The 25,254-nt window shown below is 56.0% G+C and overlaps 2 protein-coding genes across 5 annotated transcripts in view; both read left to right on the top strand.

Moving 5' to 3' along the window:
- Window positions 1–13,184, top strand: part of camta1a (calmodulin binding transcription activator 1a) — a 90,538-nt gene extending 77,354 nt beyond the window's left edge. Inside the window, exons 7-23 of the mRNA XM_037246381.1 lie at window positions 43–183; window positions 415–942; window positions 1,024–2,693; window positions 3,379–3,505; window positions 3,609–3,743; window positions 6,306–6,439; window positions 6,714–6,892; window positions 6,988–7,066; window positions 7,174–7,450; window positions 7,580–8,064; window positions 8,213–8,391; window positions 8,678–8,918; window positions 9,391–9,462; window positions 9,712–9,732; window positions 9,835–10,037; window positions 10,621–10,701; window positions 12,111–13,184. Coding sequence (XP_037102276.1) covers window positions 43–183; window positions 415–942; window positions 1,024–2,693; window positions 3,379–3,505; window positions 3,609–3,743; window positions 6,306–6,439; window positions 6,714–6,892; window positions 6,988–7,066; window positions 7,174–7,450; window positions 7,580–8,064; window positions 8,213–8,391; window positions 8,678–8,918; window positions 9,391–9,462; window positions 9,712–9,732; window positions 9,835–10,037; window positions 10,621–10,701; window positions 12,111–12,177 — 4,619 coding nt within the window. The 3' untranslated portion in view covers window positions 12,178–13,184. The remainder of the gene's footprint in view (window positions 1–42; window positions 184–414; window positions 943–1,023; window positions 2,694–3,378; window positions 3,506–3,608; window positions 3,744–6,305; window positions 6,440–6,713; window positions 6,893–6,987; window positions 7,067–7,173; window positions 7,451–7,579; window positions 8,065–8,212; window positions 8,392–8,677; window positions 8,919–9,390; window positions 9,463–9,711; window positions 9,733–9,834; window positions 10,038–10,620; window positions 10,702–12,110) is intronic.
- A 4,079-nt stretch (window positions 13,185–17,263) lies between these two features.
- ccdc187 (coiled-coil domain containing 187) lies at window positions 17,264–25,110 on the top strand. Of its 4 annotated transcripts, none has more exons than XM_037246236.1 (13): window positions 17,264–17,536; window positions 17,652–17,778; window positions 17,958–18,075; window positions 19,046–19,108; window positions 19,399–19,522; window positions 19,602–19,695; window positions 20,438–20,510; window positions 21,547–22,620; window positions 22,933–23,054; window positions 23,341–23,412; window positions 23,504–23,682; window positions 23,746–23,840; window positions 23,910–24,692. In XM_037246236.1, the coding sequence occupies exons 3-13, from the start codon at window positions 18,027–18,029 to the stop codon at window positions 24,032–24,034; spliced, it is 2,070 nt and encodes a 689-aa protein (XP_037102131.1). In that variant the 5' UTR covers window positions 17,264–17,536; window positions 17,652–17,778; window positions 17,958–18,026; the 3' UTR covers window positions 24,035–24,692. The 4 variants fall into 4 exon arrangements, with proteins under 4 accessions (XP_037102131.1, XP_037102130.1, XP_037102132.1 ...); XM_037246235.1 differs by having other exon boundaries at window positions 17,646–17,778; XM_037246237.1 differs by having other exon boundaries at window positions 17,270–17,778; window positions 23,913–24,692.
- The last annotated feature ends 144 nt before the right edge of the window (window positions 25,111–25,254 follow it).

Raw genomic sequence — 25,254 nt, 5'->3', positions numbered from 1 at the left:
CGTGCTCTGACATGTGTGTCTGCTTCTCGTCTCTCCCGGCAGTTCATGGCATCAAGTGGACTTGCAGCAACGGGAACGGCAGCTCCGGCTTCTCGGTGGAGCAGCTGGTACAGCAGATACTGGACAGCCACCAAGCTAAGCCACCTCCCCGGACTCACAACTGCCTCTGCACGGGCTCGCCGGGTAAGGGCTTGAGCGAGCGAGCGAGCGGGCAGGACTGAGCTGAGCTGAGCTGAGCTGAGCTGAGCTGACTCGCTTCTCTGGTGTCAGATTCTTCTGCTGTCATGAAGCATCTCATATTGCCAATGTCTGCCATGAAAGGCCGCAAGAGTAGAGGCCTCCAATTTGTTGTTGCTTTTCCCTCTTCTTGTCCTCCCTAAATCCGTTGCCTGCTTTCCTGTCGGCCCACCCCAGGTGCCGGTAGCAGCGTGCACCACAAATGCAACAGCGCCAAGCACCGCATCATCTCCCCCAAGGTGGACCCCCGCACGGGAGCCTACAGCAGCGCTCACTCCGAAGTGCAAAACAACGACGTGTCCGAAGGGAAAACCGAGCACGGCACCAAAAGCGCCAGGGAGAAACGCAACGGCAAAGTCCACAAGCCCGTCCTGCTGCATCAGAACAGCACCGAGGTGTCCTCCAGCAACCAGGTGGAGGTGCCCGACACCACCCAGAACTCGCCCGTGCCCATCAGCAGCGGGCTGAACAGCGAGCCCGACGTGGCCGACAGCCCGGCGGTGACGGCGATGAGTCACGTGGCCTCCGTCGTGTCCGACCTCCCCCGCGCCGTCTTCATGTCAGAAGTGGGCGGAGAGCCCGCCTACAGCGCCTCTCCCACCCTCCTGGGCGCAGACGCCGCCGGCTCCCGGGGCTCCCGGAGCTCCCGGGGCTCCCGGGGCTCCGTGCTCGCGGTGACCTCGGACGGCCACAAGTTTGCTTTCCTGGGCGGAGCGGCGGGGGAGCCGGGCAACGCGGCGGGCGACGCGCTGGGCGACGCGGCGGGCGACGCGCCGGGCGGCGCGGCGGGCGACGCGCCGGGCGACGGTCTTTCCATCTTGTCGGCAGCTGGCGTTTCCCAGGAACTGGCTCTCTCCAGCAGTCTGGACTCTGGAAGCATCAAGGTCCCGGAAACCACGATGAGCTTTGACCCCGACTGCTTCCTGAACAACCCCAAACAAGGCCAGACCTACGGAGGCAGTGCAATGAAGACGGAAGCAAACTGCGGCCCCTCCTCCTGCGGGGCCACCGACGGCACTCTGCGGAGCTCTCCCTCCGTGACTGCCAACGGATACGTCTTCAGCCCGGCCGTAGTCAAGAACATCAAGACTGAAGACACCTCCTTTGAGCGGCAGCTGGCCAAGGAGAGCGGCTACCGGGTGCACGGGGCGCTCGTCAACGGCGTGTCCGTGCCGCCCTGTGCCGCTTCCGCTCGGGAGGGCCTCACGCTGGCCCCCGCGGGATCCTTGCTTCCTTCGGGTGGCGCTTTAAGTCCCAGCACCACCCTGGAGCAAATGGACTTTAGCGCTATTGACGCCAAGCGGGACTACGCCTCCGGCGCTTCGGCGCTGAGCTACGCTCGAGCCATGTCTGGGCCTTACGTGCCACACCAGAACCGTTTGCCCGGTTTCTTCCTCCAGGATGCTCCTCAATCCGGCCAGGCTCAGCGGGGGAGGTCCTGCATGGGCCAGAAAACACAGCCGATGGAGCACAGCTCCCACGAACCTGCCGCTTATCTGGGGCTGCGCGCGGTGAAGACCGAATCTCCCGCTCGTAACGGTTACCACCACCACCACCACCACCACCAGCAGCAGCATCGAGCCAACTGCAATGGAGGCTCACCCACCGACAGCGGCGGCCAAACTGGATCCTTGCAGCTGCTACAGTACCAGGGGACCTTCGCCGGCCTGGCCAACCAGCACGAGGAGGTGACGGGTCCGGAGCAGCCGGCGAGCGGGAGTACCTCCGAAAATGGCGCCGAGAATCCGCTCGAGCCGGACGCTCCGATGCCGGCCTGCATGGCAGGCAATGGAGAAGGAGGGGCCGCTGAGCACTATTTGCACGCACCCGATGGGGGAGGCGGAAACGACAGTGCGGGCGAAGGTCTGCCACTTTGCAATGGAAACGGGGACGGCGGCAGTGGCTCGCCGCAGCACCAGCAGCAGCAGCAGCAGCAGCAGCTGCACCACCAGCAGCAACTGCAGCAGCAGCAGCGGCAGCAGCAGCAGCTGCAGTTGCAGCTCCTCCAGGGAGCCAGCTTGGTCCAGGGACTGTACAGCGCTGTCGCCAGCCACCAGGGCTTGGGGGCTAACTCGGGAGCGGCGGCCGGGCCAGCCATGGAGATCAGCCTGGATCACTTTGACATCTCTTTTGGAAACCAGTTCTCGGACCTCATCAACGACTTCATCTCGGTGGACGGAAGCGGGAGCCTGTACGCTCAGCAGCTGGTGGCCTCGCAGGGCTCGGAGGGGCAGAATGCCGCCGGCCCCCGCGGAGGCCAGGAGGACGCCAGGGGTGGCGGCTACAACCCCTCCGAGCACTGCCTTCAGCCCTGCTGCGACGGCGGGGAGCCGGCCTCGCTCTCCTACATGAATGTGGTGTCGGCGGCCGTGGCGCACGGCGCTCTGGGCATGCTCCAGGCCGCCGGACGCCTCTTCATGGTCACAGACTACTCTCCCGAGTGGTCCTATCCTGAGGTGAGCGAGCGTTTGACGTGAGAGAACCCAAAATAGCGCTGCTGACATGGCTTGCGTATTTTGCGTGCTCGTCCCATAGCTCATCTGGATGCGCGCTATTGCGGGGTGTACTGTACGCCGCCTCAACGTGACGTTCCATTTGGTGTCCACAAGACGGTAGTGAGGGAGAGAGAGAGAATGGAAAGGTTTCAGAGCACTCCAGCTGTAACTCTGGCTTCTGTACTCTGGATGGCAGCAGTAGCAGCAGAGCAGCAGCAGCAGCAGCAGCAGCATCTCCAGCTCATTTGCTTGCGCTTGCAAAGTGCCGTACAGCATCATGACTTGAGTCAAGCAAGCGCTGTATCTCAGAGTTTTTCAGAGATCAGCCAGGTATTCCTTTCCGTTCGTCTTTTTTGTGGCTGCCTTCCATTGAGAGATGTCCAATATTGGAGCAGAATAGCTCCATGACAACTCAAGCCAATTGCTTGCTATTCTGCACCACCGCAACCAATGGAGCCAGATTAAGATGTTGTCTTTATTCCCCGCTTGTTCTTTGACCAGGGGAGAGACTCTCTTGCGCTCGCCATGTGCAGCCACGTCACGTCCAAAATAGCCATCGAATGAGCAAAGGAAATGAGCAATGACTTTTGTTGTGGCAGCTGTTGTTGTTGTTGTTGACTCTGCCAACTGCGTGTGCGTTTGGAAGGGTGGCGTTAAAGTGCTGATCACGGGACCGTGGCAAGAAGCGGCCTCCGACTACAGCTGCTTCTTCGACCAGATCGCAGTTCCGGCCTCGCTCATCCAACCGGGAGTGCTGCGTTGCTACTGCCCGGGTGAGACCACATTGGACAAACGTCCGCTACGAATGGCGGAAGGAAAGGCTGACCCTCCTGAACGCGTGTCCGTCCGTCTTTGTGGCTGCCTGCGTGTGTTCAGCTCACGACACAGGGCTGGTGACGCTGCAGGTGGCCGTCAGCACTCAGATCATCTCCACCTCGGTGGTTTTTGAGTACAAGGCCCGCGCGCTTCCTTCACTGCCCTCCTCTCAGCACGACTGGCTCTCGTTGGATGGTAAGTCTCGCTCAAGCTTTGTTTCTTTCAACAATCTCCAACAAATTTCACAGGAGTGTACAGTCCTTCCCTTGTGCCTCGCGTCCCCAGTCCAAAAGATTTCTGTTGAAGTCGATAATGCCCGCCGCCGCCACCGCATGTTGCCCCTTTTCATATTGAGCCAACTGCTGTCCAAAGTTGGAAAGGAGACGACGAGATGCAGCAAAGTGTGCGCGTGGGGCTGCGAGCAAACGCAAGACTGCGGCGCCAGAGCCTTGACATGGCGAGGCCCGGGCTCCCGGGACAGCTGCATTGCAGACGGCCCCGCCGCCAGGGAGGGAGGGAGGGAGTGGGAGTGGGATGCCAATGGTTTTGGATTCAGTCGGCAGCGGTGCGCGCACGCAACTTGGCCAAGGAGGACCACTGGATGTTGTGATCGTGCTAAGAGCCAGCCTGCCTCGGTTTGTCATAATGCAGCGTGGGGGAAGGGACGCGTTTCCCCCTTCCTCTGCAGCATTGCAGGTGGCTTGGGAGCCAGCCTGGGCCTGCAGGACACAGCCGGCCGGCATCGCCAATAACATTCTGCGCGTCCACCCTTCTCGACCCTGGTCCCAGGGAGTGTGTGTGTGCCTGGGCGGGTGGGCGTGTTTGCTGGAACTATCGCGATGATGCGCTTGAGCGAGGCAGGGAGGGAGAGGGCACCGTCCGCACGACAAACCTGTTTGAATGCTGGAAAGGCAGTAAACAAAGGCTCGCAATTGTGGAGTATGTGAACACGAGCGTTCCGTGAGCGGGGGAGCTGGCGGCCGACTGGGGGGGGCTCTTAGAGCAAGAGGAGTAGCGAGCGGCGGCGGCCGACTGGGGGGGCTCTTAAAGCAAGAGGAGTAGCGAGGGGCGGCGGCCGACTGGGGGGGCTCTTAGAGCAAGAGGAGTAGCGAGCGGCGGCGGCCGACTGGGGCGGCTCTTAAAGCAAGAGGAGTCGCGAGCGGCGGCGGCGCCGGCGCTGCTCTCCTCCTCTCGCTTCTTCCATTGTTTGACTCTGGAGGAGCTGCCACGCGCTGGCACTGCACACAGATGTGCTTTTGCTTTTCTTTGTCTCAGAGTCTGGGATCAACATTGACCTATCTTTTCTTTTCTTTTTCTTCTTTTTTAATATGCGTGCGGGGGGGAGGACGCGGCCACGGCGCGACTGGCGTGGGTCAGGATACCGGTGGCGGTGACTGACACCCGCGCCTCCCAACAAACAAAAGAGGCGTGTTTTTTTGTTTTTCTTTCTTTGTTTGTTTGTTTTTTCTTAGCCCACGTTCGGGCTGGATTCTACCCGATGGATGGACAATAAGATCGAAGGTTAGAACTGCAGTGTGTGTGTGTGCCTTTACGTGGGAGTGCGTCACTGTGCGTGTGTGTTTGTAAGTGTCCGTGAGTGTGTGTACGAGTTGCGTATGCGAGGCCGCGTGAAAAGAAGTTGAAGTTGCATGCCGTCCGCTCCGCTGGTGTTGTCGCTGTTGGACTTGGATAGAAACGTCCACTTCTGGCCGGAGACGACTACTATATGAAATCAAGCAAGATTTCCTTTGGTATATACATACTTATATATACGTACTTTCACGACGCCGCGGCGCCACAGCGACGTAGCAGCCACTGACACCACGTTTGCCTGTTGGACCCAACGTCGGCCCACAATCACGTAGTCAGCTGTCAAGCACAAAGGCCTGGCAGCTCGCGTCCCGTCCGACCACAGCGACGCAGAGCCAGGTGCGCCCGCCCGCCCAGCACCGTCTTTCCGTGTTTTCCTGCTCTCCTCCCCTTCATCAATTGAAGGGAGCCCATACTCTCTCTCACTCTCACACGCACGCACGCACGCACACACTCAGCCATGCTGCTGTCACCTAGTTACCAGTCAGCGACAGGTTTCCACAGAAACAGCCTCATGGTGGCTAAATGAGGAATGCTAATGCAGTCTGCCTCGAGCACTTGACAAGTGAGACGACACTCAAGAGGTTTAAGTGTAACGGCGGAAGTGCGAGCTCGCCCTTTTCGAACTGTTGGCAACTGCTGCCTTCATAGTTTGCTGCGCAAGTGCAAGAGCGCACGGCAAATAATTGTGGCCTTGTCAGGCATGTCTTTGGTCTCTGATTGGCTTGTCAACATTCAAATTGGAGGTTGAAGAAAGGGCCAGTGTTGTTTTTCATCCAAGGTACTGGCAGGTCAGTCCCCCTTCCAATGGACACAAGGTCTCTTGACAGACGGTGGGGTGGGGTGGGGTGGGGTAGGGTGCGGGTGGCGCCACCCAAGCGCTACGGAAGCACTCTCGGCGTTGCGCAGGCCCTTTGTTGTCTGGGGAGCCGGAGAAACCCGTGCACGGGTGCAGCATCTCGGCCAGGATGACGCACGCCCATGATTGATGCTGGTCTTCTCAGTCAGATAGCCAGAAGAGGGACCTCGTCATTTACGGCTCGACGGTTACGAGGCTTGGGCGGCCGGCCCCGACACGTGCGCACGCGTCCTTCTTCCGGTCGGCCTACGACGCCTGCGTTTCTTTTCACGCTGGCGGGCCGGATTGTGTTCCTCCTCTGTGGCCAGATAACCAGTTCCGAATGTCTATCCTGGAGCGCTTGGAGCAGATGGAGAGGAGGATGGCGGAGATGGCCAGCCACCAGCAGCGGGGGAGTGCCGGAGCAATGGCAGGCGCAGGAGACAGCAGCAGCCAGGCGCAGGTAAACAGCCGCTCAGGCCAGCTACTGGCACAGCACAGAATGCACACATCCACTTGCGCCAAAGCGCTCTTGACCTGTTCTGTAAGGACGGTCCACTTCAGTGCGCTCGCCCCACTACAATGGGAAGATGGCTCCCCCGCTCGCTATATCATCGTCTGATTCCTAGCTAGTGATGGACGTCCTCGGCAAAGAATCGTGCGCTAGGAACACAATAGATGGAACCGCTGCCGTGTCGGCGGAAACGCAACGTGAAGACTCTCTCTTCCCATCGCAGGGTGCCGCCGGCTCCTTCGAGAGCCGCGTGGTGGTGGTTTGTGAGAAGATGATGAGCAGAGCTTGTTGGGCCAAGTCCAAACATTTAATGCACTCCGAGACTTTCCGAGGCATGACGCTCCTTCACCTGGCTGCCGGCCAGGGCTACGCCGCCCTCATCCGGACGCTCATCAAGTGGCGGTGGGACCCGTACGCTGCCGGCCCGCTCCGATCGGCTCCGCTCGCTCTGGCTGGCACGTCGTCAATTCATTTTGTCCTCGTGCTCTTCAATGCAGCACCAAACATGCCGATAGCATCGATCTGGAGTTAGAAGTGGACCCTCTCAATGTGGACCACTTCTCCTGCACGCCTCTGGTAAGCAAGCGAGCACCTCGGAGGTGATTGCGTGCGCAACGCTTGAGCTCGGGATTCAGCCCCTCCCTCCCACGTCTCCTCTCCTTTGCTTCTCTTTTGTGCTCCAGATGTGGGCGTGTGCGCTGGGGCACCTGGAGGCAGCCGCCGTCCTGTATAAGTGGGACAGGCGGGCCCTGGCCATTCCCGATTCTCTGGGCCGCCTGCCTCTTTCCATCGCCCGCTCTCGAGGCCATACCAAGTTGGCGGAATGTCTGGAGCAACTGCAGCGGGGGGAGCAGCGGCCGGCGGCGGCTCCGCTAACCCCCGCCGCTCGCATGTCTTACTCGCCGGCGCCCGACACCGCCGACGGCCGGATGCTCGGCTGGCCCAGTGACAAAAGAGCAGGTGCTGCCACAACCATGTACGCATGCTGAACCCCATCCGCATCCACGTCCACTCGCGCCGGCCACGGTGGCGGCTCGTCCTTTCCTGTGCGTCGCTGCAGCTAACGTTAACACGGTGTGTGTTTTGCAGACCTGAGGAGGCCCAGGTCAGAGCCTTCCAGCTACTACAGCAGCGAGGGCCAAAGGGAGCTCCTCCCAGCGGCCAAAAAGCATAAACCCAACCCACAGCAGTTTCAGACACGGCCCGACAAGGCCGCGTCTGTTCCTCTTAGCCTGGAGCGGCGGCGGCAACGGCGGCCGTCCGACGCCAGCCCCGAGAGCCGGCCCTCGGACAGCCGGCCCTCGGACAGCCGGCCCTCGGACAGCCTGGGCGCGGGGACGGCCGGATGGAGCAGCAGGGACGCCGGCGGCGACGTGGGGAGGAGAGGCCTCGGGCCGGGCGGAAGCGGCGCTTTGGGCGAGGACCGACCGCTTGGCTGCTTACGCCGACCGCTTGGCTGCTTACGCCGCCGGCGGGAGCAGCTGGCCGTGGCGGCGGCGGCCGACGCCCAAATGCCGTGCTATCGGGAGGAGCCGGACCGTGGCGACTATCTGGCACAGATGGACGACCTGCAGGTGAGAGCCACGACTTCCGTTGAATGGATGCAGCTGGTTTTGGTTTTGCTCTGGTTTCTTTTCCAAAGGCGCCATTCATCTCATGCGAGCAAAAGCACTTCACGACACTTTTCTCAGCTGTCCGTCCGCCTTTGTCCCGACAAAACAGGCAAACATGATGACTCTGGCCGAGCAGATCATCCAGGCCACGCCGGAGAGGATCAAGAGGGAGCATTTGTCCTCCGCTGACGCTTTGCCGGTCGACACGGCGGGGGTGAACAACACCATGAACTGGCTGGCCAACTACTTGGGAGATGTCGAGCAGCTGCCCAGCGTCTTACACTTACGGTACGGTGGGAGGGAGGGAGGGAGGGAGTCTTCTTGCATTCGGGCCTGTCCGCTCTCGTCGCGCGGCTGGCTCTGCTCTAAAAAGTCGCTCGCTCGCTCACTTTGCGGCTAGTGGCAATGGGACATGGTGATTTCCTAGGGTGTCGGCCTTTGCAAAGCTCGCTAGCAACAAAGATATCCCTCCCTCCCATTTCCACCTTGTGGAACGATTGCGGACCGCTGAGAAATCATGGACATGAAGCTTCCAACAAGTGCCGGAGGCGTCAAAGCGGCCTTCTCTCCGCAGGTCCGCCGCGTACAGCGATCCGCCACCGTCCGAGCCCAGCCCGAGTCCCGGGGCCTCCCAGCCGGGGGAGGGGCCCTCGGAGAGGCCGGCGCTTGCGTCGCCGGCGGACTGGAGCCGCTTTGTCAGCACCTCCAATAGCAAAGTGGAGCGAGACCTGGCCCAGCTGACTCTATCCGACCCGGAGCAAAGAGAGCTGTACCGGGCCGCCCGTCTGGTTCAGACCGCCTTCCGCAAGTACAAGGTATAGGCCCCTCCCCCCTGGAGACATTGATGGCTTAGCTTGGGGTTTTCACGCGGCTCGCTTTGCTGTCGACCACGTGACAACAACGTCCGAGGGATGTCGGCATGGGAAAGCGGCCTGAGCAGAGCATGTTGTATGGCATTGTCCGGCCCCGCTTTCTCTGCTGTTTGGCGAATGGAGCCCGTTGACGCTTGTTTTCAGCTACCCCCCCACCCGGCCCCCCTCCCCTCCTCTTCACTTCCTTACCACTTTGCTAAGCCTTTCCTCCGAGCGAGCGCTTGCTGTCCTTTGTCCTCTACGGCGCCTTTCTTAGCTCCCAGCTAATCCCAGGGAGGACGTTTTGGCAAGTTGGAGAGCGAGCGTCGGCCTTCGTCTCCGGACGCGGGCTCCAAGACACCGGGAGGCCGGACGGAGCCGCTCGTTCCTAAGGTGGGATTCGACCTCTGACCCGTGCCGCTCTACTCTCCGACAGGGGCGGCCGCTTGGGGAACAACAGGAAGTCGCCGCTGCCGTAATTCGGCGTTGTTACGACAAATACAAGCAGGTAGGCGGAGACTCGGATTGACTCTGCAGCGGAACCCGGGCTTCCTCGAGCGAGCCGGCCAAAACTGAACCGAAACGACGGGAATGCATCGGCGGCGCCAAAGCCGAGCGACTGCGCCGAATCCATTTGGGCATTGGCAAAGTGGGCCGTGGGTTCCGCTGCACTTGTTTGCCCCTTTCTCTCAAACCATTTGGGAGGTCACCGCAGTGCCCAGTTAACGCTGCCTATCTATTTCTTGTTTTCCGCAAGCTTACGTGGATAGCCTTGAAGGTAAAGTCGTGGACGAGAGCCGGCCGCGAGCAGTCGGCGCGGTGCGGTGCGGTGCGGCGTGACCCGACCCGACCCGACCCGTCGTCCTCTTGTGCTTTGCAGTACGCACTTTATAAGAAGATGACGCAGGCCGCCATCCTGATCCAGAGTCGATTCCGCGGCTACCGCCAGCAGAAGAAGTTCCAGCGGAGCAGAAGGGCCGCCGTGCTCATTCAGCGAGGCTACCGCAGCTACAAGGAGTTTGGCAGGCTCCCGGCCCAGCGCCGAGGGCCCGCTGCCCGGGGGGGGCGGCGCCGCAAATTGAGGTGCGACACTGCCTTTTGTCTGTCTCGACGGGTGTGGGTAGCGTTAACGAGCACAGCGGCGCTCAATTCCAGCGCAAAGATGGCGCCTTCTGTAACGCTCCTTCCCGTAAAAATCCCGGTCCGTTCCCCACCCAAGTCGCGCTATTTGCCGAAAGGAAGGATGCGCCTTTGCGCCGTAACGTTGAAGCATCCGAGTCAAAGTGCCTTTTGGCCTTCAATGTTGAAACGGGCTCCAATCACCAACCAGAACCAGAAGCACCGCCATCAGGTTCAGTCTTTTCCGAAGGGTTGCCACTTCAAAGCTCCGAAATGATGGTCAACCTTTTTTTTTTCTTTTGAGGTCTGCTTGCCTAGCTTATCAACGTGTAAGGTTAGGGCTTTTGACACAAAATACATCTTTGTGCTTGTGACATTGACAATGTAAACGTAATGTGTGGGGGAAAAAAAGCAACTTTAGTCGATAACGTAAGAGCTTCCTTTGAGGTGAGCTTCGAGACAACACCCCCCCCCCCCCCCCCTTGGTGGGTCATCATTGTCTGACTTTGGTGGTGAGCTATTCCCCACTCGGGTTGCTTTCCTGCAGGGGGAGTGTGCTCACCAAGAGGCAGGATCAAGCGGCCAGGAAGATCATGAGGTTTCTGCGCCGCTGCCGCTGCCGCCACAGGTAGCCCCCCGAATTCCAGAAGCCTTTTGCGGCGGCGCTGGGTGCCTCAAATCCATTGGACGGATTCATCACCTCCCGCATTTGACCTTTTCCTTGATTGACTGTGTGTTGTTTGGGTCAGATGGGGTTGGAAGCTTCAGCGTCCCTCCCTCCCTCCCTCCCCCGCCCCTCCCTCCCTCCCTCCCTCTCCTCTCTTTCTGTAATTGTGTGCTCGCTCGCTGCTGTGTGCTAACCTAGCTGTGTGGTGTGGTGTTTTGCTGTTTACGCCAAGCAAGCCCCTTGATGGACCGTAGACTGTTCAAGCGGGTGAGTGCTGCCTCAGCAACTCAGTTGGTGGCTCTCCCTTTCTTTCTCTCTCTCAGCCCCTCCGCTGCCTCTTTTCCCAGCCACTTGCTCCTCCATCCATCCATCCTTCCTTCCTTCCTTCCTTCCTTCCTTCCTTCCTTCCTTCCTTCCTTCTTTCCTTCCTTCCTTCCTTCCTTCCTTCCTTCCTTCCTTCCTTCCTTCCTTCTCGCTTGCTGCCTGCTTGCATGAGGGCTGCCTTGCGGAGCCACGGGTGAATTGAAGCGCTCCAAAGCAGAGCCAACTAACACAAACGGTGCCACGGGCCTTTTTCCCTTGACCTGTCTTTCTCTCCTTAGATCTTGGTTCAATTTCAGTCAGGGTAATGTTGCCTTTTTTTTTTTTTTTTTGTCTTACTCTGCTGCATGTCAAGTGTTGGCCTGAAGGCTGCATGCTGGAGGCCAAGTTGTCTCTCTCTACTGGCTGGCCAAACGTTTGTCTTGTTTCGTGCCACTTGACAGCGTCGTAACTCTTTCAAGTTGAAACTGTCGGAAAAAGCATGAATGGCAGAAGTGGGGAACAACAACAAAAAGTTTCCTGTCCCCACTGGGAGAGCAGGAATGATGGATTCTTACCTCCGGCGAGTAGCACATGAATGTCAGTCCCAATGAAGATTGGCGAGTCAGTGGTGAAGACATTTTTCTTTGTGGCTGTCTGTAATGTACGGATGCTCCCACTTCCAACCGTGTCCAAATGAACATGCATGCAAAGAAAAGGATTGTAGCGTGGATGGGTGCTCTTTTCTTTTCTTTTCCAAAATGATTGTTTGTTTTTGGGGGAGGAGGCCCGAGCATTTCAATTGCAATTCCTTACATTGGAATGGCGACAGAGGACTGAGATTGATTGCAGTGTGCACATAAAAAGTTGGTGTCGTGTAGCAGGTGAGGAGATCATCCATCTCATGGTGTTCTCCAATGGGTTGAGCGGTTGCCTTTTTGCGTCGGCTGTGATTTGGCGTCGTGATGACGAGCGCTTCCTTTCGCAACGCTGCCGCCATCGACGTCGTGCGGGGACTTCCAACGTTCACGGCCTCTCTCTCTCTCGCTTTCTGTTTGTGTGTGTCGCAGGGTGAAGGAATTGAAAAGAGCCAGGGAACATGAACCCGGTGAGAAGGCGCCCTCCCTCGCAATGTGACCTCGCTCTTCCGACGCCTCCTTCATTTTCTTTGTCTTTTTTTTTCTTTGGACGCACGACATTGAACTGGACGAAATGTAGCATTAGTGCAAAGTGACTATGGTAACACCATTTTCCCCCACGCACGCACGCACGCACGCACGCACGCACGCATGCACACATTTTCACGTGGAGAGTTGCAATTTCGTCAACTTGTGTGGGGGGGCGTCCCATGCTGACACTTTTCACACCATTGTTTGGGGTTTTTTTGCACTTTGAAAGAGAACAACGGACAAACCTGACAAACTCAGCAAAAGTGGAGGAAAATCAAGGTTGCTGCCACCGCCGCTGTTGCCGCTGCTGTTGCCGCCGCCGCCGCCACCACGAGGGAGACCATGCTGGAAGACTCTTGACTCCAAATCCTTTGGAGTGACTCATTTTTATTTGTTCCCAGGACATTTGGCGAATGTCGTCAAAGGAGGGAGCAAGTAGTTGCCTGTTGTTACTTGACGACGTGAATTTGTTCCACGCTGTTTGTTTGTCCCTCCGTGTCGAATGTTTGCCCAGGGTCCGCGTGGTAGAATCCTATCCAAGAAAAAGAAGAAGGGAGGGAAAAAAATGCATGACATTGGGCTAAGTGAGGCCTTTGCTTGTGTATTTTATGGTAGCAGGCTAAGCCTTTCTTGACTTTAGCTGCTCTTTCGTTTTGTTTTGTCGATGTCATCGTTGTTGTCGTCAGAGTCGGGCTGGTGGTCAGGTTTGGCTTGTTTTTCAATGAACTTCCGAGCCTGGTTTTGGAAGGGAAGATCACGCACATTGCCTTGACATCTTGGAGATTCTTTCCAAGATTGTCCCAAAATAGGGGATCGACAAATCCATATTTTTGAAAACTGAGCATGAACTGAATGAACATTTCTGTATACAAAGAAGGCCGCAAGTATGTACGAATAAACACACACACACACACTTACCCAAAGGGGATTGTATTTTAGAAATATATTATTTTATTCATTGAAAAAAAAAAGGGCCAAAAAGAAGTATGAGACATAAAGAAATGTTTGTATAGTTTTCTTTGAATGCCCAAGAAGTACAGCTATATTGTTTGTAAATAGTGTACAGAAAAGGACTTAGGTGCATGTAAAGTATGACAAGGCAAGCGAGTGCGGTGCGGTGCGGTGCGGTTGGGACAAAGCAGTAGTGGCCACCACGCTCTCCAAAGGAAATTCTTTTTCATTCTTCTAAACAAAGGAAACATTTTGCTAAAGCATGCCATATGAAAGTCGAAGCGAGCGCCAGCCAGAAAAAGTCGCCGAAAAGCAGCCCGGTGTGTTTGTTTGTTTGTTTGTTTGTTTGCTTCCTCCTCCTGACGTTCAATCAGTAAGAGGGAAAGCGGCCGCACGGCCAATGCTGAAATTCTTGCAGAGCAGCCTTTCTTTGTCTCAGTGGCTTGATTCCCATCCTGCTTGCTTATTCAACAATACTTTGGCCAAATTTCCTTGGCAATTGTTCTGTCGCATACAGATGATGTCGAAAGTGCCTCTTGGCAAAAGTGCTTCTTTTCGTCCATTTGAGTTGCGGACACTTCAACGTGGTTCCTCTCCGCTGGCTGTACGGTGGCTTCCAATGGGAAAGGAAGCCATTGTCCAACCGCCATTCAATGGAGCCTGCCTGACCGACCACATGTAGCTTTCGACACCCTCTCTCTCCCCTTCCTGCCTTCTGGCCGTCTTTCCTTCCTTTCTTCCTTTCTTCCTGCCTTCTGGCCGTCTTTCCTTCCTTCCTTCCTTCCTTCCTTCCTTCCTTCCTTCCTTCCTTCCTTCCTTCCTGCCGTCTTTCCTTCCTCTCTTCCTGCCTTCTGGCCGTCTTTCCTTCCTCCCTTCCTTCCTTCCTTCCTTCCTTCCTTCCTTCCTTCCTTCCTTCCTTCCTTGCTCCCTCCCTCCCTGCCTTCCCTCCCTCCCTCCCTCCCTGCCTTCCCTCCCTCCCTCCCTCCCTCCCTTCCCTCCTTCCTCCCTCCCTCCCTTCCCTCCTTCCTCCCTCCCTCCCTTCCCTTCCCTTCCCTTCCCTCCCCTCCTTCCTCCCTTCCTTCTTTCCTGTCGCTGGCACCGCTTCCTCCAACGCCATTTGGAAACGCCACTACTGATGTTTGTTGCAAAGCACCAGCCCCCAACCCCCCCAGAGGTGTGCGGGCGGAATGTGTGTAGCCAATGCAAAATGGCTCAAAGGGGCGAGGGGGGTTGTTAGGCTTGCATGGGTCATAGTAGTTAAGTGGGTGATAAAAGTGCACCTGATGCATGCTTTCTTTCCTTGAATCAGTAGTATGCAACCGGCGTGGCTCTGAGGGCTGGCGCTCAAGAAGCCGGCGTGTGTTTTGGGGGCCATTTTTCAGCCTGCTTGAAATGAGCCTTTTTGTTTGTGAAACAACAATACAGAAGGCGACGTCGCTGCGTACATGTCCAAGATGGTCCTGTGTTTTAGGCGGGCGGGGTGTCAAAATAGGGCAGAGGAAAGCAGAGGACAAACATATTCTTTCTTGCTGACGTCCAATGGACAGACGAGCGAGCGAGCGAGGGCACGAGAAGCTCAACTGTGTTTGGACGGCCGGCGAGACACTTGAGAATGTGCTTTTCCTCTTGCTTGCCGTTTTGGCCCCGTCCTGCCCCCAGCGGACAACGGGTATTCAGTCTGGCGACGTCTTGCGCTCGTCAACACACAGCAATAAAGAGGCCTCGGTTGCGGCGCGGGCGCACTTATGCAAGACGAGCGTTTGATAGTTTCTGGAGAGAAACCAGATGGTGCCCAACTGCACGTTTTCAACAGTAATTCCCCCAAAAAAGGCCCAAATTTGATAGGAAGCTCGGGCTCCTCCACACTTTGCATGTGATCAACTAGTGTTAGATCTGCTTTCCTCTCCTCTTGAGCTGCTGCTCTTTCTCTGTCTTCCCCTGTTCTGTGACTTTCTTCTTGCCTTCTGATGTTCCAGCTCCCTTTGCTTCTTCTCCTGGTGTGTTTTTGCTTTCTTCTCACCCCCTGACCTGACCTGACCTGACCTGACCTGACCTGACCTGACCTGACCTGACCCGATCCAAGCCAACCCAAGCCTACCTCTTCCCCTTCTCTTTGTAGCTTTTATTTTTGTAACTGTGCATGTACACACGTCACTGACTCGATGGATATGTTTAAAAAAAAAAAAAAAAGATTTCCGATGCTGAAGCCATGCAAAACATTTTGAAATGCCCTTAAATACGGAAGATGTTTTCTGAATGCTTTCTATTCTTTCTGCTGTAAAATAATAAAAAAATGGAGAAAAGAAAAAAAGCATCGGAACCCTGTGTTAAACTGTTGCTTGTCTTTTGAAGCAAGCCAGCCAGCCAACCGTGCTCGTGCGGCCGGCCGGCCAGCCGGCCAGCCAGCCAGCCAGCCAGCGCCTTGTGTTCTGTCCAAAACCAAGAGTGGTTCTACTTTATCTTACCTTAGCTTAGCTTAGTTTAGCTTGGCTTAGCTTAGTTTAACTTGTTTATCTCGGTTTAGCCATGGTGGGATACCTGCACAAACATTCTCTCCTGCTTTCGTCGCTTTCTGGATGGACCTGAACTTTGAAGTTGCGCTTTTGAGGCTGGAGTCCGAAGCAGGCTCACCTCTTTTTTGGGAAGAAGGCCCGCCCGCACTCTGGACAAGTTGGATGCACCTCCGGTAAGATGTTTCACGCTGCACACGCAATCTGTGCTCACGTTTGTCCCAATCATTTGGAGCCATTTGAAGCGCTGCCCGTGATGCATCTTCAGCTAGTGAAGGTCGCAAATTGCCTTTTTCCCCAACAACGTTGAATCTTTGGATGAAGACTTCAGTACTGCCTGCCCCCAAACATGTACGCCCTTTGGATTTGCTTTGAGTGAAGGAAGATTGACAGTCCAAGAATGAGTACGTTTCCTTTGGCCAACCCTGGCCGTCCGTCCGGCCGTCCTTCCAAACCTCCACCTTCTTTCCCATGAAAAAATGCGTCCGACATTTGCAGTCAAACAGATTAGCTACCGGAGACAGCTCACTACTTCAGTGTGAGCAATATGCCACGACACTTTCATTTCATGTGCAACTACTCAAAGATGCGTATAATATCGATGGACGCCTACTTGGAAAATCGAACCCGGTGCAAGTCCAGATGCAAAGTAACTCACCTGTCCGCTAATTCCAATCTCGCATCAGTGTACTACGTTTAGCATTCTCTAATGTACATATTGACAGTACCGTTCATAGTTTGGGGTCACCCAGACAATTCCACTAAAACTAACATACTTACACGTTTTTTTTTCTAATCATCCATTAGCCTTCTAACACAATTAGCAAACACAATGGACCACACTGGAGGGGTGGTGCTGGAAATAAGCCTTTATGCAGATATTGCATTCGAAACGGACGCTTGCAGCGATCGATCATTTAGCACATTGATAGTGTATTCCTGATTATCCTCATTGGAAAACATGATTTGAAAAATGAGGTGATTTTCTAAGTAACTCTCGTGCTACCCCACCTTCTGTTTGACACCCCATTCCTCCAACCAACGGAACAGCGCTCCCAATTTGGTGGTCTACTACATAAATGTGTTCTAGCATCAACCAGTAAGGGGCGACATTAGGTGTCGAAATTCTGCGTATCAATTGGAACCAAGCGGGTCTCGAACCCGTGGATCCTGAACACCAGCCGGGCCCAAGAACTCTCTCTCATTCTGTACTCGGTGTCTCCATTCACAGTCCAAAGGCTGCAGTCAAACGCCACCATGGCTAAGATATTCAATTCATTCAAGTAAAAGAAGCAGGGGAGTTAGACAGTCGATTTCCCTACAAATTGGTGCGGGCGGAATGGGAATGCCACCACACTAGGTGCTGTGTGCTATGATTGACCCTGCCTGAACCGTGCTCGTGCGGCCAACGTCATCAGCTTTTTTTAATCAGCTGTGTTTTCCTCATCCTTAAAGAGTGTTGGCGGACTGCGCTTTCAACTGTGTATGTGTACGTATGGTTGCAAATTGAGCTCGGCAATAGATTTGATGATCTGCCGTGCATTTTAAGCCTCGGGGGGGCCGCCTGGCCCAAAGACTCGATATTGTTTGGAGGCGTCTGTCTGTAACGTGTTGGGGGGGAAAAAAAATGCCGCATTCAAAGACAGTGGACATTTTCCAAAGCAGAAAACTGAAGCGTCGAACAAATTCACCTTTTTTTTTTTGTTTGCAAGCAGTGGACATTGATTATTGACGAAATCAAGGCCAGATCTATTTTTGAGTGAAAGTAGCGAATACACTCGATCTGGCACAAGGGCTGAATCCTGACTTCCCGGAAACACGCGAACACAGCAGCCGATATCCTCACACTGGACTCACCGCACCGCAGTGAGTCCACCTCGGCTTCAAGTTTCAATGTCCACGTTGGGCTTTTGTTTTATTTGAACGGACGGCAACTGTTGGGTTCATTTAACGACGAACGATTTGTACCGTTGAGCTGCAGGACACGCAAGGAAGGAAGGACGACGAAAGTTGTCGCTGGGCTGCCGGTTGTCAACGTCGGCGGCTACGGCTACGGCTACTTGTTGAAAAGTCACTGCTGCGACAGGGGGAAGAAGAAAAAAAAGAAGGTGCTCCATTTCAAACTGTCTCGTACTCCGACACAAATGTGTTTTGCGAATTGAAGCTACTGGAAGTGTGTCACTTGGGAGGAACCAGTTGACCACTTTTAGTCGTTGAAAGCAAAAGCCGTCATCGATGTTGTGCTAGTGGTGACGGTGACGGTGACTCTCCAATGTTGCCTTGTTAGGAAGCACCTCGCTCGATGCAGTGATGGCCCAATGATGGCCCCAATGATGGCCCCAGTGATGGCCCAGTGATGGCAGAGCTCCAGATCGACCAATCCAACCTCCCCCGTGTGCAGGAAGGTGAGCGATCAAAAGACACGCTGATGATCACTCTGATTCAGATCTTCTTGTTTTAAGAGCAAAACGAAACACTTGTGTTCAGGTGAGTTTGTCTTTTTGTAGCATGACTGCTTTTCTCTCACTGTATGGGCACATGCAAGTCAGGAGGAGAAGGTGTCTGGATGAGCCACATTCTCAAAGTCCAATTTGTGGCTTTTGGCCCGCTCGCTCTCAGGCGCGCGCTCATGACGGCCTCGCGTGTCCTTGGTATCGGACCCCCGACACAAAGGAGCCAGTGTGCAGCGTCATTGGGCAGAGCCGGCCGGTCCAGCGCGGTGGCTGGAAACCGATTGGCGCTCTGCGAATGGCACGTCTTAGGACCAGGACTTGATACTGCTCGCTCGCTCGCTCGCTCGCTCGCTCGCTCGCTCGGGGGTGTCCCTCCCGCCTTTGTGCTTTGGGAAAAGCAAAGCAAGCAAGAGCAAGAAAAGGCTTTGTGGCTCAGATGGCGGCAAGTGCGCGCTTTTCCCTATTGCACTCGAATGCCTCCAAACCTGTTGGGCGCACGCTGCGCTTGCGACTTTGGAAAAACAAGTTCACCGGCAATTCTGCCACACCCTGGCAGCGTTCGCACGTTGGCCGCCACCACCTTTGGCGGCTCGCTTGTCTCGGCCGCGCCGCGAACGCAGACGGCTGCCCGGAGATCCGCTCTCAAAGTCCGCTTCGGAACAGCATCCTTCGTAGAGGCTCGGTTTGCGGTGGCAGACTTTGGTCCACGTCTCGGCTTTGAGGAATCAGAGTGCGGCTGGCCTCCGCTTGAACTTGGGGCAGCCTCGGGGGCTCGTCCCGCTTCACGGTCCCACTCTGGCCCGAGCGGCTCTGCAAATGCGCTTCTACGTGGCTTTGACGTTTGGCCCACTTAAGGAAACCTCTTTGACATTCGGAGTTGTTGTTGTTGTGGTTTTGAACTTGCACTTTGCTGTTGTTTCAGTGTGCCAAAGTTTTGCTGTGTTGGAAGATGGCGTGTTGGCACACAATCTCCAGGAGCAGGAAAGTAAGTACCAGTCCAACACCAAGCAAGCTTTGCCTGCCACTGACGAGCACAGCGCCCCGTCATGGCGACGGGATTATCTGCCGGGATGAGAATCCGTTCAAATGAAGGCAGCGAGCGTCTCTGGATACAAATAAACTCGACTCGACCTTCCTTCCCGGAACAAATTGGAGTTTTCTTTCCGCTGTCATGTGATTATGATTGACGGGCATCAGACAGATCACGCTACGGCAAAGAGCCTTGTTTTGTATACGTTGGAGAAGCAAATGTGCGCCACTCTGCGTTTGCTTTAGTCGAGCAGTACTACTCCAGCAACGTTCAGAAGAACCAGCTGGTGCAGAACGACATCCGTGTGGCCAAGCGGCTCCAGGATGAGGAGGAGGAGCGGCGGCGGCGCAGAGCCCTGCTGAGGCAAGAGTCCAGACAACTGTAGGTGGAGCCTCGTCCCTGCGTCGCTCTCTGATGCAAATGTCCACCTCCTGCTCCTGTGCCGCAGGGAGGAGGACGACGACTTTGAGTACGCTCGCCTCATCCAGGAGGAGATCCGGAGGCGGGCCCAAGAGGTCCGGAGGCGGGAGCGGGACGACCAGGTGAGCGAGTGCACGCACGCACGCACGCACGCAGGGCTGCAAATGGGCTGAAACGGTAGCAAAGCTCCCCTTGTGACAAACTCTCCTATGCTTTGGAGCCCGTCTCGCTTTGCGCCAGTCAAACAACGGCACCGATGCGTTTGCTTGAGAGCCCCTCTAGCTAGCCATGGGTGAACAGAGCCAGAAGGAGCGCCACAGAGCCAGCTCTCACTCACCTCCATACTCCGTTTGAAGTCAGCTTGCGTTGGCTGCATGCAACCCCAAGCTTAGCCCAATCAAAAGGGGGTGCCTGCCACCGTTTTCTGCGCTTGGATAAAAAGCCCATTGTACTTGTGAGCTGACCCGCTTGGCTGTCAGTGTAACTGGCAACGTTGTCAAAGGCACACATTTGCACTGCCAAATGGCAAATGTTAGCTCGGTCGCTCGCTCGCTCGCTCGTGCATCCAGCAATTTGTTGAGGTTATTTGCTTCGGGTGTTTCATCGAAGGAAGACCTTCAGGGCCTAACTAAACACACGGCATCATGACTTCTTCAGCTTTGGGTTGCTGTGGTGAGGAGGTCACCAGCGCCAAGCAGCAAGAGCTGACCAGTCAGCTAGCCAGCATGTGCTACGTTGCTGCCACCTACTGGCTGTCAAAGGCATTCTCAGTTCAAGTTTTACAATCGGCTGTCATTCCGGTCCGTCCGTCCATCCTGTCCGTCCGTCATACAAATCAATATTTGCATGTGTGTCTGTCTGAAGGAAATGGCCAAACAGATGCAGGAGGAAGAAGAGCTGATGATGAGGAGAGCCAGGGAGGAGGAGCACCACCGAGGTACGCGTTACATGCTGACGTCACTAAAGTGGCTATTTTTTTATCTATTTGATTTATTTGTTTGTTTGCCTGCTTGTTGAGAGCGGCAGGCAGGCAGGCAGGCAGGCAGCCACGCAGGCAGCCAGGCAGGCAGCCACGCAGCCAGCCAGGCAGGCAGCCACGCAGGCAGGCAGCCAGGCAGGCAGGCAGGCAGCCACGCAGGCAGGCAGGCAGCCACGCAGGCAGGCAGGCAGCCACGCAGGCAGGCAGGCAGCCACGCAGGCAGGCAGGCAGGCAGGCAGGCAGATGTGCTGCTCTTTGCGTTTCTAAAGGTGTTTGCTGGCAAGGCAGCTTGATTTCTCCAAGCACGTTTTGTACACGAGACGACTCATTGCGCTTACGAGATGAATTTGGCTCGCTCTGGCCAACCGATGGGAGGACCAAAACACGCTGACGCTATTTCGGCCCAGCTAGCTTGCCCTGTGACGCGAAGGTCATGTCTAAACTGTTCAGAAAAAAAAAGCAATAGATTTCCACGGGCTGATTCTGAGGCCCCCCTCGGCCAAACTGGATTTGGACGTGGAAGCTGAAATCCGACAGATCCGCGCCGGAACAGATGATGACGAAAGACTTTGGGAATGCACTTTTTGCGGAACCAATTTTGCAATTGCGGTCGTAAATGTCGGTACGGGTGCAATTGATTGGATTTGTTTCTCGTACGTACGAATGGCGCCACTTGAGAAATGTGCGTAGCCCCAGTTAAGGCCCTCCCGCCGGCATCTGAGTCCTTTTCTCTCTCAGCCCCAGAGTGGACAGACTGTTTTGAGCAAAGAGAGAAATGAGAGAGTCATTGTATTCAAATGAAGGCTGGCGCAGTTGTCACTGAAGCAACACCTCCACGTTTTGCGTCCGTAATTCGCACGCTGACCCTGGCACGCTGACACTCCTATTGAGCCAGCTAGCATAGCGGCACGTCAGCGTCGTAAAAGTGTGGAACCCGCTAACGGCATCCCCTACCCTCCCCGCTTTTGTGTTTGCATGTTTGGCATAAATGAAGGCAGCTCCGGCGGCGGCGCTTGTATGCCGCCGCTACCGAGCCAGCGTCAGCATGCACTCAGCGGACGCCGTCCCGCTCAGGCGCTCTACTCGCCTACTACCAGCAGGTGGCACTATTGTAACACTCGCAACCCTCCTGAGCACAGCCGCCCTCCGCTGCCACCTTACCACCCTGGCCGGGCTTTTGCAAGCGAGTCATTGCACGCACACTCGGACCGCTTTGAACAGAGAGCAAATCAAAGACGCGACCCGGCGGTGGCGCCTCTCCATCGCCGATTGTCACTTCGTCTACCTGGGGAGAGACACGGCCGCTACACTCCTGGCAGCGTCGCAGAGGAAGAGTATTACGGCCGTGCCGACGGAGAGGAGCGGCAGCGGGAGGTGGACCGGCGAGTAGAAAATGGGCCGCCGCGGGCCGGCCAGGACAGGGCCTCCGGAGCAGCGGAGGCCGGAGAACAGCGGCGGTGGCGGCGCAGCCAATCCCTTGGGGTTCACGACCGCCCGAGACGGGGCAGCGGAGACAACGCCGACAAACGCGTGCGCTTTGCCACGGACGGCGGGAGCTCCTGCCGGAGCGGACCCCCGGACGCCAGCGTGCCGCGTCTGTGGGAGATGCTGGGCCACGTCCTCCGAGAGCGAGGCGTTCCCGTCAGCGTGGGAGGGAGCGGGGCGCCGCTGAAAATCACCCCCCAAAGCCCGGCCGGTGGCCCGAGCCACCCCCCGCACGGGACGGCTTTCCTAAGAGCGGCCTCCGCCAGCCACAGTTTCCACGGCCACATCCGGGAAAGGAGGAGCTCATCCCGCCGGGATGTCGGCGAGCGGGAGCGCAGACTGGACGGCCGCTTTTCCCACATGGGTGGCGGAGGAGCGGGCAACGACGGGAGGAGGGGGCGTCACGACGGGGGGAGGGGGCTCGCCGACGTGCACGAGGACCCGCCGGAGAGGATCGCTGACGGCCGCCGGACCGCCGAACAAGCTTTCGGTTCAGACGAGGAGGCAGGAGGGCAGAGGGGAGCGCAGCGGAGCTTTCTGAGGAGAACCGGCAGCTGGCTCGGGTGGAGACGCTCGGCACCAGGTACCGTGAGAAGGCAGAAGCGGCGGAGGAGCGTCTCCTTTGGCTCTGGTCGGGCTCTCCTTTCTCCCGCCTCATCTGGGTGTACGAACTTTGGGTCTTGGTGCCGCTTCGGGGTTTCCCAGCTCAACGCCAGCGCTTTCATTTCTTAAGCGTGTCTGTCACTCTCGATTCCTTCTTAGCCAGAGGAAATGCAAGCCCGACATCATCCTCTGGGTGTGATTTCTCCGCCTCCTTTTGCTCGTCTCGGACAGCCATTCACGGTTTTTGCTTTTCTCTGGAGCCTTATCGTTGCTTAACGTCTGGCCCCGTTAGGAGCGTCGTTGCCCTCGAAGAAGAAGCAGACCAGCCTGGACCTGGGGGACCTGCAGCAGGTCCTTCATGATGAGGAGCTGGCCCGCAAGCTACACGAGCAAGAAAACAACTTGTTGGCCGGGGTATGGGACACACGCACGCACACACACACACGACTACTGTTCAAGTGAATTTGGAGAGGGGATTGTCAAGACACGCAATTGGTGAGAGAACGCGCTGAGACGATGTCACACTCAGTTGGGGAAAGCGTTAAACGTCTGCTGATGATCTTGATGGGGACATGGCTAAACGGCAAAGAAAAGAAGCTACAAGCGCTGTTTGATGGCTTTTGACGCATTCGGACATCTTTAGGCAAGGTTGTCGACGACGCGCTTCTCCAACTTGATTTGATTCGTTGTCTTTGGTCAGACCTCCCGAAGGCCGTCATGTGGTCGCTACCCCGAGGGGGACTTCCGGGTCGCACAGGTGGCTCAGGATGAGGTAGGACCACGCCACGCCACACCACACCACGCCACGCCACGCGTTGCTCCTCGCTTGAGCGACAGTAACCTCAGTAACCGTTTGTCTCTAGGAAATCGCTCACTACATGCAGAAGCAAGAGATGGAGTCAAACCGCATGTCACGGCAGCTGGAAGAACCGACGTCGCACCGTCACGACCGGAGGACCGCGCCAGACCGCCAGGTGGAATCGGAGGGGCTCCCCTCCCCCGTGGAGGACCGCTCTCTGGCCAGCCCCGTCTCAACGCTGAGGTCCCGCCTCTGTTTGGACGGCGTCTCAACCGCTGACCTGCTCGCGTCGCCTTTCCAATGCAGACAATCGCCGCCGGTCCAGAACATTGCGGAGGAACTGGACCCGACCTTCCGGGCCAAGAGGCAAGGGGCGGACATCCTCCAGACGGAGCAGAACGGTAGCCTCGACCTGATCTGGTCTTCCTAAACAATAGGTGGACAGACACTCACATCCTTTTCCTCCAAAGCAGGCAGCGCCTGTCAGTGGCTTCCCGGCCCGCGCCGCTTACTGGAGGAGCCCGCCTTCATCCTGCCCACCAAGCGTCAAAAGGACAAAGCCAAAGAAAAGAAGGAAAAGTGTAAACAACAATGACACTTGAGCATTATGGGCCCGAGCGAGCGAGCGAGGCACAACTTGTTGCCCGTAGATTTGTACCGGAAAGGATGCGAGCCGATCCATTTTGGATTCTTCCTGAAAGGCAATCCGGTGTCATTCCAAGGTCTCTGCGGAAGCGCGTATCATCGCTGTCGGGTCGTGCCTCGAGACACGAGCGGAAGTCGTTGCGCGGCCATGCTCGTAACTCCAAAACTGCTGGTGTTGATTTGGTGTGAATTTTAAGGGGGGCACTCCGTAAGCTTGTACTTTACGGGAATATTCCAAAGAAGCAGCACAAGTGCCTTGAGGAATCCCACCAGAGTTGGAGGCGGGTCTTGCCTCCAGTTAGCCAGGCCTTTCTTTTTTTTTTTTTTTTTTTTGAGGGATCTTTCCCCATTTGCCAAAGTGATGCTTTTTGGAAACTGGGTTGACTTGAGTTAGCTGCCAACGTGAAGCGCTCATATTGCAAGTCCAAAATGGCTTGAATGGCGGCTTGTATCCCGTTTTGGGGCCGCTTTGTTTTTTTTAGCATACAGCACAAAAATAGTTGAGCCTTTTTTTTTTACATGAAAATGGCATTGGACCTCATTGTTCTTTTTCTATTATTTGTCACAGTATTTGTTTGAATACAGCAGCACGTTCATGCACGTCTGGATTTGTGAGATTGTTTCGTGTAAATGGCAGCCTGAGAACAGATGAAAGGGATTTGCAAGCGTCTCACGGACGGCCGGCCGGCCGGCTTTGAGTTGGCAAAGATGTGTGAAAAAGGCCCAAACACACTTTGGGACAAGCTTGTCATCATAAATTTGTCACCAACTCGGGACTTTTTATTTCACTTGTGCAACGGGAAGTCAGAAGAAATGCTAATTGGAAGAAAAGTCCCTCGCTGTGATGTCGTCGCTGCCCACTGTGACATGCACTCAAATGTCAGTCAGCAAAATAAGTACAGGATGTCCTCTTTCCTTCCACGTGTGGTTTAGCTGCGGCGTGTACGTCACCTTGAGTTTCCTTGAAATCGCAACTATCGAGAACAATCTGCGTTCAGCCATGGTCACAAAGGCGGCGCTTGGTGAGAAACCAAAATCCACGCAGTCATCTTGGATGCAATCTCATCGCCAGCCCATTTTGGACTTGCGCGAGCAAGTCGCAACTTGCACGCAACGTCATCGCAAAAGCCCAACTTCGACACAATGAAAGAGTACGCGTGCGCGAGAAAG

Source organism: Syngnathus acus, chromosome 2 (assembly GCF_901709675.1).
Source record: "Syngnathus acus chromosome 2, fSynAcu1.2, whole genome shotgun sequence".
NCBI lineage: Eukaryota > Metazoa > Chordata > Actinopteri > Syngnathiformes > Syngnathidae > Syngnathus > Syngnathus acus.
Note: the sequence above shows the minus strand (reverse complement) of the source record. Positions and strands in the feature narration are given on the sequence as shown.

Bases quoted from the DNA above. Each gene is read 5' to 3' on its own strand.
- ccdc187 (XM_037246236.1), top strand. From the start codon at position 18,027: ATGGCAGAGCTCCAGATCGACCAATCCAACCTCCCCCGTGTGCAGGAA. The intron at 23,055-23,340 runs GTATGGGACACA...GTCTTTGGTCAG, and splicing joins AAAACAACTTGTTGGCCGGG to ACCTCCCGAAGGCCGTCATG. The intron at 23,683-23,745 runs GTCCCGCCTCTG...TTTCCAATGCAG, and splicing joins AGCCCCGTCTCAACGCTGAG to ACAATCGCCGCCGGTCCAGA.